The following is a 15634-nucleotide window of genomic DNA, read 5'->3' on the forward strand; positions in this document are numbered from 1 at the left end:
TTTTCTAAAAGCCCCATCTTCTTTATTGGCACTTTTCTTGTGGGCAGTCCTGAGTTATTTATTGGCACTCTCCTTGGAGGCCACCTGAAATTATTTACTGGCACTCTCCTTGGAGGCTGCCTTAAGTCATTTACCTATCTGAAGTCTCCTGCAATTTCCACCTCCTATTTTCCCAATGTGGCCCTACCCTTACAGGATGCTCTCAATAACTCTTCTAATGGCTTATCCATCCATCCTTCTATTTTCTGAATCTTCTTCTGAATGTCAGGCCAAGACCCTTTCACATAGCTGATTTTTAACATTCCCTGAGCCACAGGATCTTCAGGGTCTATCCCTGAATATTTCCTCACTTGGTCCCTCAATCGTTGCAGGTAAGCAGAGGGAGTTTCATCCTACTCCTGGGCTACTTCAAAGGCCTCACTCAAGTTATGAGATTTGGGTACAGCCAATTTGATCCCCTGTATAATGAGGTCTCTAAGATCTTTCATTTGTGCTCTGTCACCCAGGTCATTTTTATCCCAATTAGGGTCTGTGTTTGGGAACTTCTGTTCTGCTGCCATTACCCCCTGTCCGGGTGGATGCTGCCTTTCCCACTCCTTTTTATACTTGACCTCTGCACCATTCCTCTTTCTTCTCCCATAAAGAGGATATTCAGTATGGACATAAGTTCAGGCAAGGTGTATAAACTAGATCCAGCCCTGCCTGATCTTCCATTAGAGATTTCATCTCCTTTTTGAAGTTCCTTCCTTCAGTACTTGTCAGTGGGGCATTTACATAGCCAATTTCCCCTGGCCCCATTGGTAATTCTTTCAGTGGATACAAAGGCTCAATGGAGTTTTGTCCTTTCACTCTCTTCTCCTCAGATGCTCTGGGCAATGGGAAATTTTGTTTATCTTTCTTACACTGTTTCAAATCTTTCATCAAACACATGGCAACCCTAGGCTTTCCAGACATCATGGAAAATATGTCTATTTACAAAGAAAGCTACTCTGCTCCACTCTGTTGTTCCAATCAGAGGGATGGAAACATTAATGCTGCATCCATCATCACATTTTAGGGAAGTCGAATGTCTGGATATATAATTCAACATCATCCAATTTGTAAACGTTGATGACTGTTTTTTGGTTGACTATTTTTAAGTATGATATAAAAAATGAAAGTGCAATATATATACACACACACACACACATACAAACACTCAGGTAACCATCACTTTGATCAAGATCTAGACATTTCCCTTGTGCTCCTTTCCAGGTAATAGCCAATTTTTTAACAGCATGAATGAAATGAAAGGGATCTGCAAGAAGGAGACAGGTTTTAGAAGCCCTGGATTAATATCATGGGCTGAGCTGTTTGATTTCAGCCAGACAAGAGTGCTAATTACAATAGGCCCCAGGGAATGTGGAAAAGAAACTAGTTAGCAAGTGGATAGAATAAAGAAGGGGAGGAAACTATAAAGCCTTTGGCATGGGAAGAAGGTTTTGTGTAAAAATGAATCAAGGAGTGGGGAGGAATCCAACTGCACCCTGGATCTGGAGAGTGGCCATTTTCGACTTGAAATTCATGTTAAGTAGTCTTCAGATGAAAGTCTGGTTACATGTGAATCAAGGATATGGAAGGAAAATTCCATGAAGATGCTTAGTGGGCATAAGAGTTAGGTTACTATGAAAATGGGTTTCCATTCAGAAATTTTTGCAATGTGAGATGCTATGGACTATGTCTCAAGAGTGATGAAACATTCTGCTGCCTTAGGGAAATAAGAGTTTCTCAGAAGTCATTCATTCATTCATCCATCCTACACTTATTTGAATACCTTACTATATGCCAAATGTCTAGAGGTTCATTCATCCTGGGCAGTGAACAAGATTGAAGGGATTTTGACTCATGAGAGGGTAAGTTAATCACCAAATGCTCAATACTTTCACCCTGAGAAGGAGGAAGGGAAAAAAATCTAATACAGGCCTCTGTGGGATTCACCAGCACTGGCAAGACCCAGAGTAACTTGATTTATAGAAATCTAGCATGGATTAGGCAGCAAAGAGGTTAATGTATGTCTAGAACCCTAAGCATGCATTGACTATTCTTCCATTTTAAGATGGGTTTTTATAAAATGAAGATTCCTTTTAAGTTAAATACTTTTTCATTTTCATAGATGGTCCAAATGATACCTTCTCAACTTATAGGAATAGAGAAGGGGATCACACAATCCACTCAGAGTCATGCATCTAATAAAACAATGATATTTTTAAATATCTAATGAGCTATCATCCATCGAACTTGTCCTAGTCAATAATGGATGGTGGGCTTTCGGTGCCCATCAAACACTGTGGAAATTCTCCTCCCCATCTCCAGGTGCTGTGCTCCATCACTGCAGAGGAATTGAATTATCTCTACTTGACCTTCTTCACCTGGATGTTCCCTGGAACACTACCTGTTTGTCTCTGTCAGGAACCTCAAGATGGCTAAATACACACGTGCAAGCATGTCCCCTGTTGGTTACGACATCTTAGCTTTGATTGTGGCTCTGTTCTCCAGGTCTAACCAGCATGGATACAGCACACTAGGCAGTGAGTGTGGTGTGAACTGCTGGTAATAGGGAACTGAATACAACCTGTCGACTTGTGAATCCAAGGGGAGGAAGAAGAGGGAAGCTGACTCTGACAAATCTGATGCTAAAACTGCTGAATATTTACTCTGCCAGTTTTGTGCAAAGGGCTTCTCATGCAACATTTCTCTTTACCCTCAAACTTACCCTAAGAGGAAGGTACTATTATTATACCCGTTTTTTTTTTTTTTTTACCTATGTAAACTGAGATTTATAGAAAGGTCATGCAACATGTCTCCCAGGTGACACCTATAATAAATTTGAAAGAATATGGACACTATGGCCTGGAGGCATAGTTCACATCTAAGGTCCCTCATTTAATAGCTGTCATAAGTTAGTTAACTTCTTTCTAAATTTTTCTCATCTTTAAAATGTGGATAAAAATATATCCATTTTACAGCACTTACAATAGTGACTGGCAAAAAAGGAATTTTCATAAAAATAACATAAATACATTTATATCATTTTTTTATATTGCTTTCATATTTGCTGCTACTAGTCTTATCTTTTTCAGTTGCTGGATAACCTTCCATAAAGGTTGTATCTGGAGTTTCATAGCACCCATATCTACAGTCATCTTGGAATGTTTATATTATGTCTCTTTTCTTTTTTATGTTGAAGTTTAAAATAGCTATTATTTTTACACTCATTTGTTTCCTTTAAGGTGGAAAATGCTTGAGTATATTTCATTATTGATGGATAAAGAGAAAGATATGTGTATCTCCAGCACCTAGCATATCATGTACAATCTAGAAAAATATTGCAATTAATATGATAAATTAAATATGATTTGAAAGAAATTTGAGTGTCCCAAAATTTAGCTTATGATTAGATATAGCTTATGGATATAGCTTATGATTAGATATTTTAGATATTTTAAGCTAAGATATACTAATGTAACAAATATATCCTGAAATCTAAGTGGTTTAGTGCAGCAAAGATTTATATTTTTCTCCTGCAAATTCCAGCATGGGTGAGGTTGCTTTTTCCCATGTAGTGACTCAGGAATTAAGGCAACTCTAATCTTGCAGCTATGTTATTTCATCTTGGGGTTCCTTTGTTTGCTGATGAAAGGGAAGAAAGCTGGAATACTGAGTAGACCCCAGACATACAATATGTTACCAACATCTTTCTGACAAGAACTAAGTCACAAGTACCAGACTGTCTACAAGTGATACTGGGAAATGTCTTCCTATGTGCCCACATGCCGAGGAAGATTAAATGATGGGAAAATTACACTGCAATATTCCTGTCTAACTTGACCCTCTCCACACGGTTCCTTTGTAGGTCTGCAGAGAGGTCTAGTGTTATTTTACCAGAATCCGTGTTCTACTCCACATTAGTCTCAACATCTTTTAAATATGGAGGCACACCTTTTCCCCTGGTTATCTAGCACTCTGTACTCTGAATGTACTTATTGGGGGCAATAGTAAGTAGTTTATCTATTTTAAACTCAGATAAATTTTATCTTGTTTTGATAGTCTTGTGGATTAATGAGAGTACACCTTTTTTCCCTCAATAAAGACGTATCTATGACCCCAAACACAAGATAATACAGGCTCAGACAATTAGAAGCACTTAGCATAAGTTGTTTTGCTATAGGATTTTTTACCACACAGGTGATGCCATACAGATTTTCCAGACATCCAAGAAATTCTGTGTGAATATGGGGATGAATTTTGGAATAAAGGAGAGGAAGGTAGAGGGAGGGAATTGTTACTCATCAACAACCAAACATTTGATTATATAACTACGAGGCAGATATAACTTTCTCATATTACAAATGGGGGTAAGAGAGAGGTCAGGATGACTCTTACAGATATAAGATAATTTCTTCCTTATGTAAGAATTTTTTCATTTACTTTGGATTTGTTTATTTCAGGTGTGAGCAAATTACTGCCCATGTACCACATCTGTACCTCTATTTTTAGGTAGCCCATGAGCTAAGAATTTTTCCTGTAATTTTAAATGATTGTGAGAAATTCAAAACAAAATATTTAATAACATGCAAGGGTTATGCAAATCTCAAATTTCAGTGCCCCTAAATAAAGTGTTACTGGGACACTGCCTTATTCTTTTATTTACATATCATCTGTGGCAAGTTTTACACTACATAGTCTAAGTGGAGCAGTTGTGACAGAGACCACAAGGCTTACAAAGCTAAACATATTTACTATCTGGCTCTTTACAGGAAAATTATTAACACAGCCTTCAATATTTGCAAGGGGCAAATTACGAAGCTTATTTACATATAGGTTTACATACAACCACATAAACAGTAATTTGCCAGAGAGTTGATTAATGTGTTAGAATCACTTCAAGAGGATCGATATTTAAAGTGTATGAATTTTAAATCATAAAAGTAATGTAAAATACCATCCTATTGGCAAAAATCCATATTAGAGAAACACATCTGACAAAATATGCATTTATAAATTACTGGAGTTTTTACAGTTAAATGATAGCCATTGTCTTCTTAAATCAAGTACTAATTATTATTTATTTTTTAACTGAATTTTTTTTTAATTTAGATGGGTGGACTGGGGGAGAGTGTAAACTACAATGTAAATCCTTATCCATGTGGTGTAGCAGTACTACAAAATGTATTCACCAAATGCAATGAATGTGCCAAGATGATGAAAAAGTTTGTTGAGGTGGGAGGAGTGGAGGGAGAGGCTGGGGGATATATGGGGACTGCTTAAATTTTTTCAAATGTAACATTAAAAAAATAAAGAGAGAGAGAGAAAGTATATGTATAGGTGAGGATTGTGGGAGCAGGACAGATGGGTTAGACAGATAAAGCTTAGCTCTTACTAAAATACCTGAGAGGGAGTCTAAGGCCGTCTTGGTAACCTGATTTCAAGTACAGCAGACCAGGGCACTGCTTCATAATAACAAGAGAGTCAGGGACAGAGAGGAGGAAGCTGAAATAGCAAATGGTGAGGTATTGAACCTCCCAGTCACAGGAAAGTCTCCCCTTCCCTATTCCTGAGATATCCAACAAGGGTAAAACACCTGGCAAAAGGTGTCTGAGTAAGAGGAGAACAGGCTTCTTCCTTCCTGCCAGCACCTCAAGATATATAGGGAGTATACAGGGAGGTGTGTGCCCCTGGTCATCCAGGAGGGTGCTAGAAAGAAATGAAAGACTGTTTATACTAAATTGGATATTTATCAATTGGATCGACAGTAAGGGGACCTGAATAGACAAAAAGATCTTAGAAAAAGAAGAACATAGTTGGAAGACTCACGTTTCTGGAATTTAAATCATATTATTTAGCCACAGTTTTAAAAACAACATAGTACTAGCATAAAGACAGATATATTGAACACTGGACCCTATTTAAGAACTCAGATATACAACCGCACGTCTGCACTCAAGTGATTTAAGAAGGTGGACAAGCCCCACTAGCTAAGCTAGAACAGTCTTTTCAACAAATGGTGCAGAGAGAACTGGAGATCCTTATCAAAAGAAAGAAAGAAGATCCCTATTTCATACTTTATAAAAAAATTAACTGGAAATGGATCAGGGATCAGGGACCCATGTATAAAGTTCCAATCATAAAACTCCTAGAAGATAATTTAGGAAAATATCTTCAAGATATTGTAATAGGCAGTAGTTTCATAAAACTTACATCCAAAGCATGAGCAACAAAAGAAAAAAATAGGCAAATGAGGACTTTCTCAAAAATATACACATGCACCTTAAAGGACGTTGCCTTAAGGGTGAAAAGGCAGCCACTTCAAAAGAATATTTGGTCATAAAGTATCTGCTAAGGGTTTAATATCTATGATATTCAAAAAGATCCACAACTCCATTACAAAAAAAAGAAATACCCCATTTTTTAAAAAATGGGCCAAAGAGTTGAAAAGACACTTATTGACAGAAGAAATACAAATGGTGAAGAAACACAAGAAAAAATGTTCAACATCACTAGAAATTAGGGAAATGCAAATCAGACACTGGGACATCATTTTACACCTATTAGACTGGTCACTATTAAAACATCATAAAAGTGTTATAAACATTGGAGAGGATGTGGTGTGAAAGGCACACTTATTCATTGTTTGGAGTGTAGAAAGGTAAAGTCATTGTGGAGGACTGTTTATCAGTTCCGAAGGTCATTGACTATTGACTTGCCATGTTACCTGACAATACCATTACTAGGAATATATCTAGAAGAAACGAGAGCAGAGATATGAATAGACATCTACACACAGCAGCAGCATGATTCACGATTGCCAAAAGTTGGGTACAACCCAGGTGTCCATCAACTTATGAATGGTTAAACAAATTGTGGAGTATACACATGATGAAATATTACGTAGCAGTAAGAAGAAATGAAATCATGAATCCTATGAGAACATGGAAGAAGCTGGAGGATATTTTGTTGAGTAAAGCAAGCCAGACCCAAAAGGACAAATGCTGGATTATGGCACTCTCATGAACTAAGTGTATTGTATAAACTCATGGAGTTAGTAATTAGAATATAGGACACAAAAATAGGAGGAGGATAGAGACTAGAAACCTGATGGTTAAGCAGCAAAATTGGTTAAAAACAAAGGCTGTTTTTAAGACTTTGGAAATAAATAGAAATAGTTAAAGCACATCGTGGATCATGGTGTTTGTAACTAGCAGAGCTATTATATGTGTATGACAGTGAGTGAAATGAAACGTTTAAGGTCATGTATATTACTAGAAAGAAAGCTAAAAACTGCAACATGGGACTCTATAAGATAGTAAAACCTCATGTAAAATACAAATATGCATGATATTGCATATATAAGACTTTTTACAAATATAAATAATGATATACTAGAGAGAAGGAAAAAGTTTAACAGCTATCTATGGCTGGGGAAGCAGAGAGATTGAGAGGTGTTGAGTTTTGTTTGTGTGTGTCTGTTTTTTGTTAATTATTATTAATACTGGGGTAATGAAAGTGCTCTAGGAATGAAAAATATGTTGAATGCACAAATGTGTGATTAGACCAAATACCACTGATTTTACACTATAGGTGGATTTATGCTTTATTAATATTTATCAATAAAATGGATTTGTTTAAAAATGTTATTAGCAAAGTTGTGGGTGTACAGAACAATCATGTGGAAAATACAGGATTCCCATACACCACCACACCAACACCTTTCATTGATGTCAAATAATTGTTAAATTTGATGATAGATTTTTAAAATATAAGTGACCTCTATTTTTTACTGTAATAGCCAGTATTTAGTGAAAGATTTTATATTCTAGGCAGTGTTTGAAGCAATTTACATGGATTACAATAAAAAAAACCATTACTCAGCACATGAAATATCTCCTATTATCATTATTATTTATGCTTAATTTAAAAAGTAATTGATTTGCAGAAAAATCATGTAAAAATTGAAGTGTTCCCATATGTCCCTTATTCTTGACACTTTGCATTAGTAATTACCTTAGTTGCAGTGGATGGAGGATTATTAAAATAGTGCTATTAACTACCATCCATAGCTTACATTAGGTGCATTTTCCCCATATGCCACACTATTACTAACATCTTGTATTAAAATGTTCTACATTAGTGATTATACATAAAACAACATTCATACAAGTGCACTATTAATTATAGTCCATCATCTACAATAAGGTTCCCTGTGTTATACAGTCCTATGTTTTATTTTTAATATTTTCCCCAGTAATATATAAGTCGCCTGTATAACTCAGTGGTGTTAATTAAACTCACAATGATGTGCTACCAAAATGAGGTCATTTTTTATGAACAACTTCCACTTCTCCAGTTGTCAATCTTTCAATAAATTAGCCTTCTTAGAATAAAGTAAAACCTCCTAAAATGAACTACATAATCTGTACAGTCCGATTATGCCTGTCTATTCTCACTTCTTCTCCCTTTGCCTTGGATTCCAGTACCTCTGTCTTTTACATGCACCTGTCAAACTTCGGGTGTAGGCTCAGCTATCCCCATGATTGTAATATCATTTTTCTATATCTCTGCCTAGTTTCCCTGCCTAGTCCTAAGTCCTGCTCATCCTCCAGGTATCTTTTCTAATTTCCTTATCATGCAAGGCTTTTTCCTTAGTTACCATATCTAGATTAGGGCATTCCCTTCTATTCTCTCATTGCATCCTGAATTTCCCTTCAAAGGCCAATGCCATCAAATCAAACTTTTCACTTAGATTAATGAGGACAATTTCTGGTTCTATGATGTTCTGTTTTGTATCTTCATAGAATAAATACTTTAAATGTATTAATGCATACATGTTGAATGAATGAACAAATGTCCACAAAATGAAATGCACACATAGCATCACAATTTTATGCACTCTCAAATTTATTCAACTCTCCTATTGAAGTCTAGTGTGGACAAGGCCTTGTACATAGAAAACACTTCCTCTGAAGCCTTAAAGAGTAAATCCCGTAATAACATTTCACATAGGGATAAATTCAGGGTCAGTAATGCAGTGTTAGTGACTATAAACTGGAGCAGGTAAAATGGGACTCAGAAGTAGAGAGTAAAAATCTGATCTCTTCCCATTTTAGTACTTCTAGTTAGCAAGTATATTCATTGTAAATATTTTCAGGTCAGAGGAGAAAAAGTGCATTAACATGATAACCAAAATGACTGGATGAGGCTATACCATGGTCCACTCCACCATTCATACACCATGGGGTTTTCTCACCCAGTTCATGCTATTTCCTAGATGAGCTATTTGTTTCTGCCTGCAGTTTTCCTGCTGCCTGTAGTGATGGGAAAATGCTGTAGTTCTTTGTACAGAATTCAGTTAAAGTTTATGTATCAGCTTAGTCTCAATGTCTTGACAGTGAGTACCTCTAGGGCTAGGGGCAGTATGGTACTTATCCATGCATTATTTGCTCTGCAAATTATTTTGATGTTGGGGGATTATTCGTTTCTGAGTCCAAATCATGGAATCTCAGAAACAAGGGAATGGGGACTCAATGTCCAACTGATATGGCCCAATAAAAGCTGTATAATTCAAACTGCTACAGAATGTGTCCAGAAACAGAGCTTTTATATGTAGTTATTGTCCTTAAAATGGAGCAATTCAAATATGTGGGAAAGTAAGGAATATTCCCTAAATGTTATTGGATCATTAGGCTCACCATAGTCAGGTAAAGACAAATGAGTTTCTATGGCTAAGAGACTTCAAAATGTGTTGGGAGGTCATCAGAAGGGTGGTGCTTATGCACATCTCACATCTCAGTAGGATCTCAGAGACAGCCAAAGTAGATACAACCCCAGGTAGTGGTGCTCCTGAGGGTATGGAGACACCCAGGTCTTACAATCATGACAGATGGCTCTGGAGTTTGGTGCCTTGCTAGTGGGCCCTACTTTGGAATTTGTGCTCCTGAATTTGATGGAGTTGGACTCAGATGTGACTTCTCCACACAAGCCTTTTCTGATGCTATTATTGAACCATTTTTGGTGCTGGGGCTGGTGTAAGCCAAGGAGACTTGAATCTCTGGACTGTTCATGTGCTAGCTGTGGTCCGAGCCTCAGCAGACTTGCAAATCCTACACTCTGATTCATTTGATTTACCCAGGTCAGCTGACAGGGAGGTGAGGATGAATGACCACCACATCAAGGAACTGAGAGTTTAGACCTGTGGGCATGAGATTCCCATTCACAAGCCATGCATGATAGAAGTCCCCTCTCAGTTGAGAGGTGGAAAGGGCATCGCCATCCCAGGGTCCTCAGGTTGGAGATGTAAAATATGGAGTAGAGTGGACTTACTGATATTCTACTATAGAATTATTGTGACTCTAGCAGTGGAAGAAATTATACCACTGATGTGGACACAGTGGCCACAGGGGTTGATGAAGGCAGGGAGAGGGAAAAGATGGTGTGATATGGGGGCATTTTCAGGCCTTTGAGTTTGTCCTGAATAGTACTGCAGGGACAGATGCAAGACAATATATATCCTGCCATAACCTACTGAATGGATGAGGAGAGTGTGTAAACTACAATTTAAACTATAATCCAGGATGTGTAACAGTGCTCCAAAATGTATTCATCAATTGGAATGAATGTACCACCATAACGAAAGAAGCTGTTGATGTGGAAAAATTGGGGTTGTGGGGAGTGGGACATATGGGAACCTCTTATATTTTTTAATGTAACATTTCATGTGATCTATGTGTATTCTAAAAATAATTAAATATATATTTTAAAAATTAAACAACAACAATGAAGAAATCCATAGCCAGAGAAAAGGAAGAAATCTATATCCGGTTTTCCAGGATAATTTGGAAAAAAAGAAATTGAGAAACAAAGAATTGAAAACCAAAATGGAAAACTATATAAATATATTCAGAACACACAAAATATCTAGTATATCAGTATTCAGTGTTAGATTAATTGTGATATAAAAATAAAATGAAATTTAAAGTTGAAAAGTTGAATGGTTATGGTTGTCATTCTGATATTTTTAGAGAGGAGGAAAATTAGATTTGCTTCATGATCAGTGAGGGTAAACACAATCATGGCATAGATTTTCTTCAGACCTTCTATTTATTGCAGGAAAATATTCAATTATAACTTAAGCCAGCTTATTTCCCCCAGAAGGTGGTTTATACCATAATCCATGCTGAGTGTTCCTATCTGGCTTTAACAAAATAATATAGCACTTTGGGGCAAAGATGCAGCCTAGTAATCCAGCACTGGAAGCCAAGATGGAGAAAATCTCCACAGCTGCCATGACCTTCCCCTTGGTGCTGTGGTAGACAGGCAGGAAAGTGACCCAAACACTGCAGAACACCAACATGCTGAAGGTCAAGAACTTGGCTTCATTAAAAGTGTCAGGCAGGTTCCTGGCCATGAAAGCTACAGTGAAGCTACCGAGGGCCAAGCAGCCCAGGTATCCCAGGACAAAGTAGAAGGCAGTGGCTGAGCCCTTATTGCACTCGATGATGATATAACCAGGCTCAGAGTGTGCATCTTTATCAATGAATTGGGGAGAGGTTCCCAGCCAGATGCCACAGATTGTCATCTGGATCAGGGAGCAAATGGGAATAACAAAGTTAGGTGCCCCTGAAACCAACCACTGCCTCATCCTTCTCCCTGGAGCAGTGACCTTGAATGCCAGAACCACAGTGATTGTTTTGGCCAAGACAGTGGACACAGCCACAGTAAACAGAATTGCAAATGTGATTTGTCGGAGGATGCAGGTTGCTGTGTTGGGACGACCGATGAAGAGCACAGAACAGAGGAAGCACAGCTTGAGAGAGATGAGTAGGATGTAGCTGAGAGTCCTGTTATTGGCCTTGACAATGGGAGTGTCCTGGTGTTTCACAAAGACTCCAAGAATAACAGCTGTGAGGAAAGAGAAACAAAGTGCTGTGCAGACCAGAGTCATGCCCAAAGGGTCTCCATAAGCCAGGAAGGTCACAGCTTTTTGGATGCAGCGAGTTCTCTCACTGTTTGCATACTGATGATCTGGACATCTCAAACAGTGCTCTATATCTGACAAGAAATGTAAAGTGTCACAAGCACATGTTCAGTAATTCTCACCTATTCACTGGACCCAAAAGAAAAAAATTGGACAATTTCAGCCAAATCTGTCCAGTTTGTGATGACTCGATATAACTCTGTGTTTTAATCTGCTTGTTTTCCTTCCCCTAAACTTTCTTTTAGACTTCTGGCTTTCTTTTGGAAGTTCAGTCCTTCAATTTCATAACAGTTCCACTTTACTCACTTTTGAACAGCCATTCTTTTCTTTTTTAAAATGAATTTCTTGGTGGATAACATATAGTCATACAAGGCAACAAACCATATGTGTATGCCTTAATGAATTATGAGAAAGTGACACTATGGGCAACACCACACAGGCCAAGCACTAGAACACACCCAGCCCTCCAGAGGCCTCTTTTCCAACCTCTCTAAATCATTTACTCCCTCTCAAATCTCCAAATAAACTACCTTCTTGAATTCTAAGCACTTAGCTTACTTCTGCTTGGGTTCTTTTACCAATATTATTTGTGAGATTCTTTCATTTCACTGGATGTATTTGTATAGTTCATTCATTTTTTAAAATTTTTATTCAAAATTACTAATAATATGAACATACACAAAGACTAAGTATAAAATAAAAGTTGTGAACTTGCAAACAAACATGCATAACATCATACAGAGATCCCATACGTCAAGCTACCACCAACACGCTGCATGGTTGTGAGACAAAATCAGGGAGTATGGAAAAAGTGTACCAAATATATGGTATGGATGATGGCTGGTGGTGATATACTGATGATATTATCTCATAACCTGTAACAAATATTCCCCTGTTTTGGTGTGTTGATGAAAGGGTGTTGTATGGGAATTCTACACATATCCTTGTTTTATAAGTGCCAACTTTGTAATAAAAATATATTTTATACTATTTATACTAATAATAGAGTAGGCTGGTGATAAATACACTAAATATAACATATGAAATATAGTTAATAGTAAGATTGTGATAATATTCTTTCATAATTTAGATTTCATTCACTTTTTAAATGTATTTTTATTTCCTTTTTACAGACTCACCAACAAATATTTCCTCTTCCCTTTACCCTCATCCCCTAGTAACCTCCTCACTGCTTTCTGCTCCTGGGGCTTTGCTCCTTTTTAACATCTCTTATAAATGACATTTCACTTCCTTATTTCAAAGAATATAATGTTTGCAAGGTTCTTCTATTTAGCAGTGCATATCAGAAATTCAGTGCTCTTTGTAGCCAAATCATATCCCATTGTTTGTATGTCCCACTGCTTATTTACCCATTCATTCATTAATAGACATTGGATCACTTCCATGTGTTGGCTATTGTGAAAAATGCTGCTAAAACCATTGTGCACATTTATCTGTTGGAGTACATGTTATTACTCTGTATGGGTATATCCAGGGAAATGGAATTAGCAGATCATGTGGTAATTCTATTCTTTAAGAAATTGACATATTGCTTTCTGCAGCAGTTGAACTATTTTACATTCCTACTACCAGTTTATTAGAGTTCCAATTTCTCTGCATCTTTCCAACACTTGTTATTTCACATTTTTAAAACATAGTCTTTGTGGGTGTGAAGTGTTATAATCCATTCTCTTATAATACTGTATGGAATTCTATTAATACATCATCTTTTATCTATCTATTTTACAGTTTATGGACTTTTGGTTGTTTATGAGTATTGGTTATTATTAAAGTTACTGCCATGAACATATTTGGTACAATATGATACTATGAATTTGGATCGTGTAATAAGCAAATATTCACCATTACAGGTAATACCATAGAGCTTTCCCAAGTTTTACACCAATTTACCATCCAGTTGTTCCATATTCTTTTCTCTTTTTTTCTTTTTTTAGATTATTTATTTATTTATTTCTCTCCCTATCCGCCACGCACCCCACCTGTCTGTTCTCTGCGTCTATTTGCTGCGTGTTCTTTGTCCGCTTCTGTTGTTGTCAGTGGCACAGGAATCTGTGTTTCTTTTTATTGCGTCATCTTGTGTCAACTTTCTGTGTGCAGAACCATTCTTGGGCAGGCTGCACTTTCTTTCATGCTGGGCGGCTCTCCTTATGGGGCACACTCTTTGCGCATGGGGCTCCCCCATACAGGGACACCCCTGCGTGGCACAGTACTCCTTGCCCACCTCAGCACTGCGCATGGGCGAGCTCCACTAGGGTCAAGGAGGCCGGGGGTTTGAACTGCGGACCTCCCATGTGTTAGACGGATGCTCTAACCCCTGGGCCAAGTACGCTTCCCTCCATATTCTTTTCGACATTGGACACAGTAATAATGTTTAATTTTAGCTTTTATGGGATGTTTTGAGTATTTCATTATGCTTTTTAACTGCAATTTCCTTGTGAACAATTAATCTGAGCACTATCACATATGTGCATTTCATGTTTGGAGATGTTTTGGTAAGGAGGGCTTGTTCACACATCGAACTTTTTTCTAATGAATTTTTTGCTTACCTTGTTTCTGTAGGAGCTCTCATTATATTCCTGATGTAATTCATTCTTGACCAGATCTATTTTAAATAATTTAATCCACTTGTGGCTTTACCTTTCATTGATGATCAAAAAATAGCAGTATTATTGTAGTTAACATTTATCAAATGTTTCCTTTAAGGTTGATGTTATATTTGTTTTATTTAAGAAATTTTTGACTTTGAAGGTGAAAATATTCTTCTTTATGTTTTTTTTAAGAATTTTATTTTTACATTTAGCATTCCAATGTGCCTGATTTTGATGAATCTTTATGTAACCAGATTGTTTCTGGATATGCCATTTGAGTTTTCTTTTGTTTTTGTTTTTTTTCCTTTTCTATCCTTATGCTGAAAAAACATTATTGTGACTTTATAAAAAATGAAGCAGGTAGAATAAGTACTCCAACTTTGTCTTGACCAAATTATTCTCTTGTTTGATTCATGTGAGTGATTTAATGAGTTTCAATTCCTCACAAACGTTGGGATTTTGAAAGCAATTTCATTATATCAATCCATTTGGAGAATAATGATACCTTTCCAATATTGAGTCCTTTCCCTTATGAATATGGTTTCTCCCTCCATTTATTTAGTCTTTTTGAAATTTTCTAAATGATTTTCTATATCTTTATGTGCAGAAGTCTTTCCAAAATTTGCTTAATATTATTTTTAGGTATTTAATACTTTCAAGATATTGTAAATATCATCTCTGAAAATTTCATTTTAGAAAGTCCTATGACTTGCATATATAAGGATTTATATTACACTTGTATTCAGAACACTAATCTCAGTTTATAAAATCTTCCCAATTTTAGATATACACAATAAAATCCTTCACAAATTATGTCAGCTCTATTTTATCCTTTCCCCTAATTATTCATTCCAATTATTTTCCTGCCAATATTACATTGGGAAAGAACCCCAGTGTATTGGCAGCCATGTTAATATTGTGGAGTTCTGTCTCATTATTCATCTCCCAGGCCTGAAATGCTTCCAAATGATGGTACTTCTTAGTTTTCAGGAAGTATCGTTTAAGGGATTAAGAT

The 15634-nt window shown here is 36.8% G+C and overlaps 1 protein-coding gene across 1 annotated transcript in view; it reads right to left on the minus strand.

Moving 5' to 3' along the window:
• Positions 1 to 392: 392 nt before the first annotated feature.
• The window catches only part of LOC101424448 (vomeronasal type-2 receptor 116-like), a 28637-nt gene continuing 13395 nt past the window's right edge, over positions 393 to 15634 (minus strand). Inside the window, exons 4-5 of the mRNA XM_071212801.1 lie at positions 11385 to 12084; positions 393 to 630 (exon numbers count right to left, since the gene is read on the minus strand). Of these exons, the coding sequence (XP_071068902.1) occupies positions 393 to 630; positions 11385 to 12084 (938 nt within the window). The remainder of the gene's footprint in view (positions 631 to 11384; positions 12085 to 15634) is intronic.

This window comes from Dasypus novemcinctus, chromosome 30, assembly GCF_030445035.2.
Source record: "Dasypus novemcinctus isolate mDasNov1 chromosome 30, mDasNov1.1.hap2, whole genome shotgun sequence".
In the NCBI taxonomy this organism is placed as follows: domain Eukaryota; kingdom Metazoa; phylum Chordata; class Mammalia; order Cingulata; family Dasypodidae; genus Dasypus; species Dasypus novemcinctus.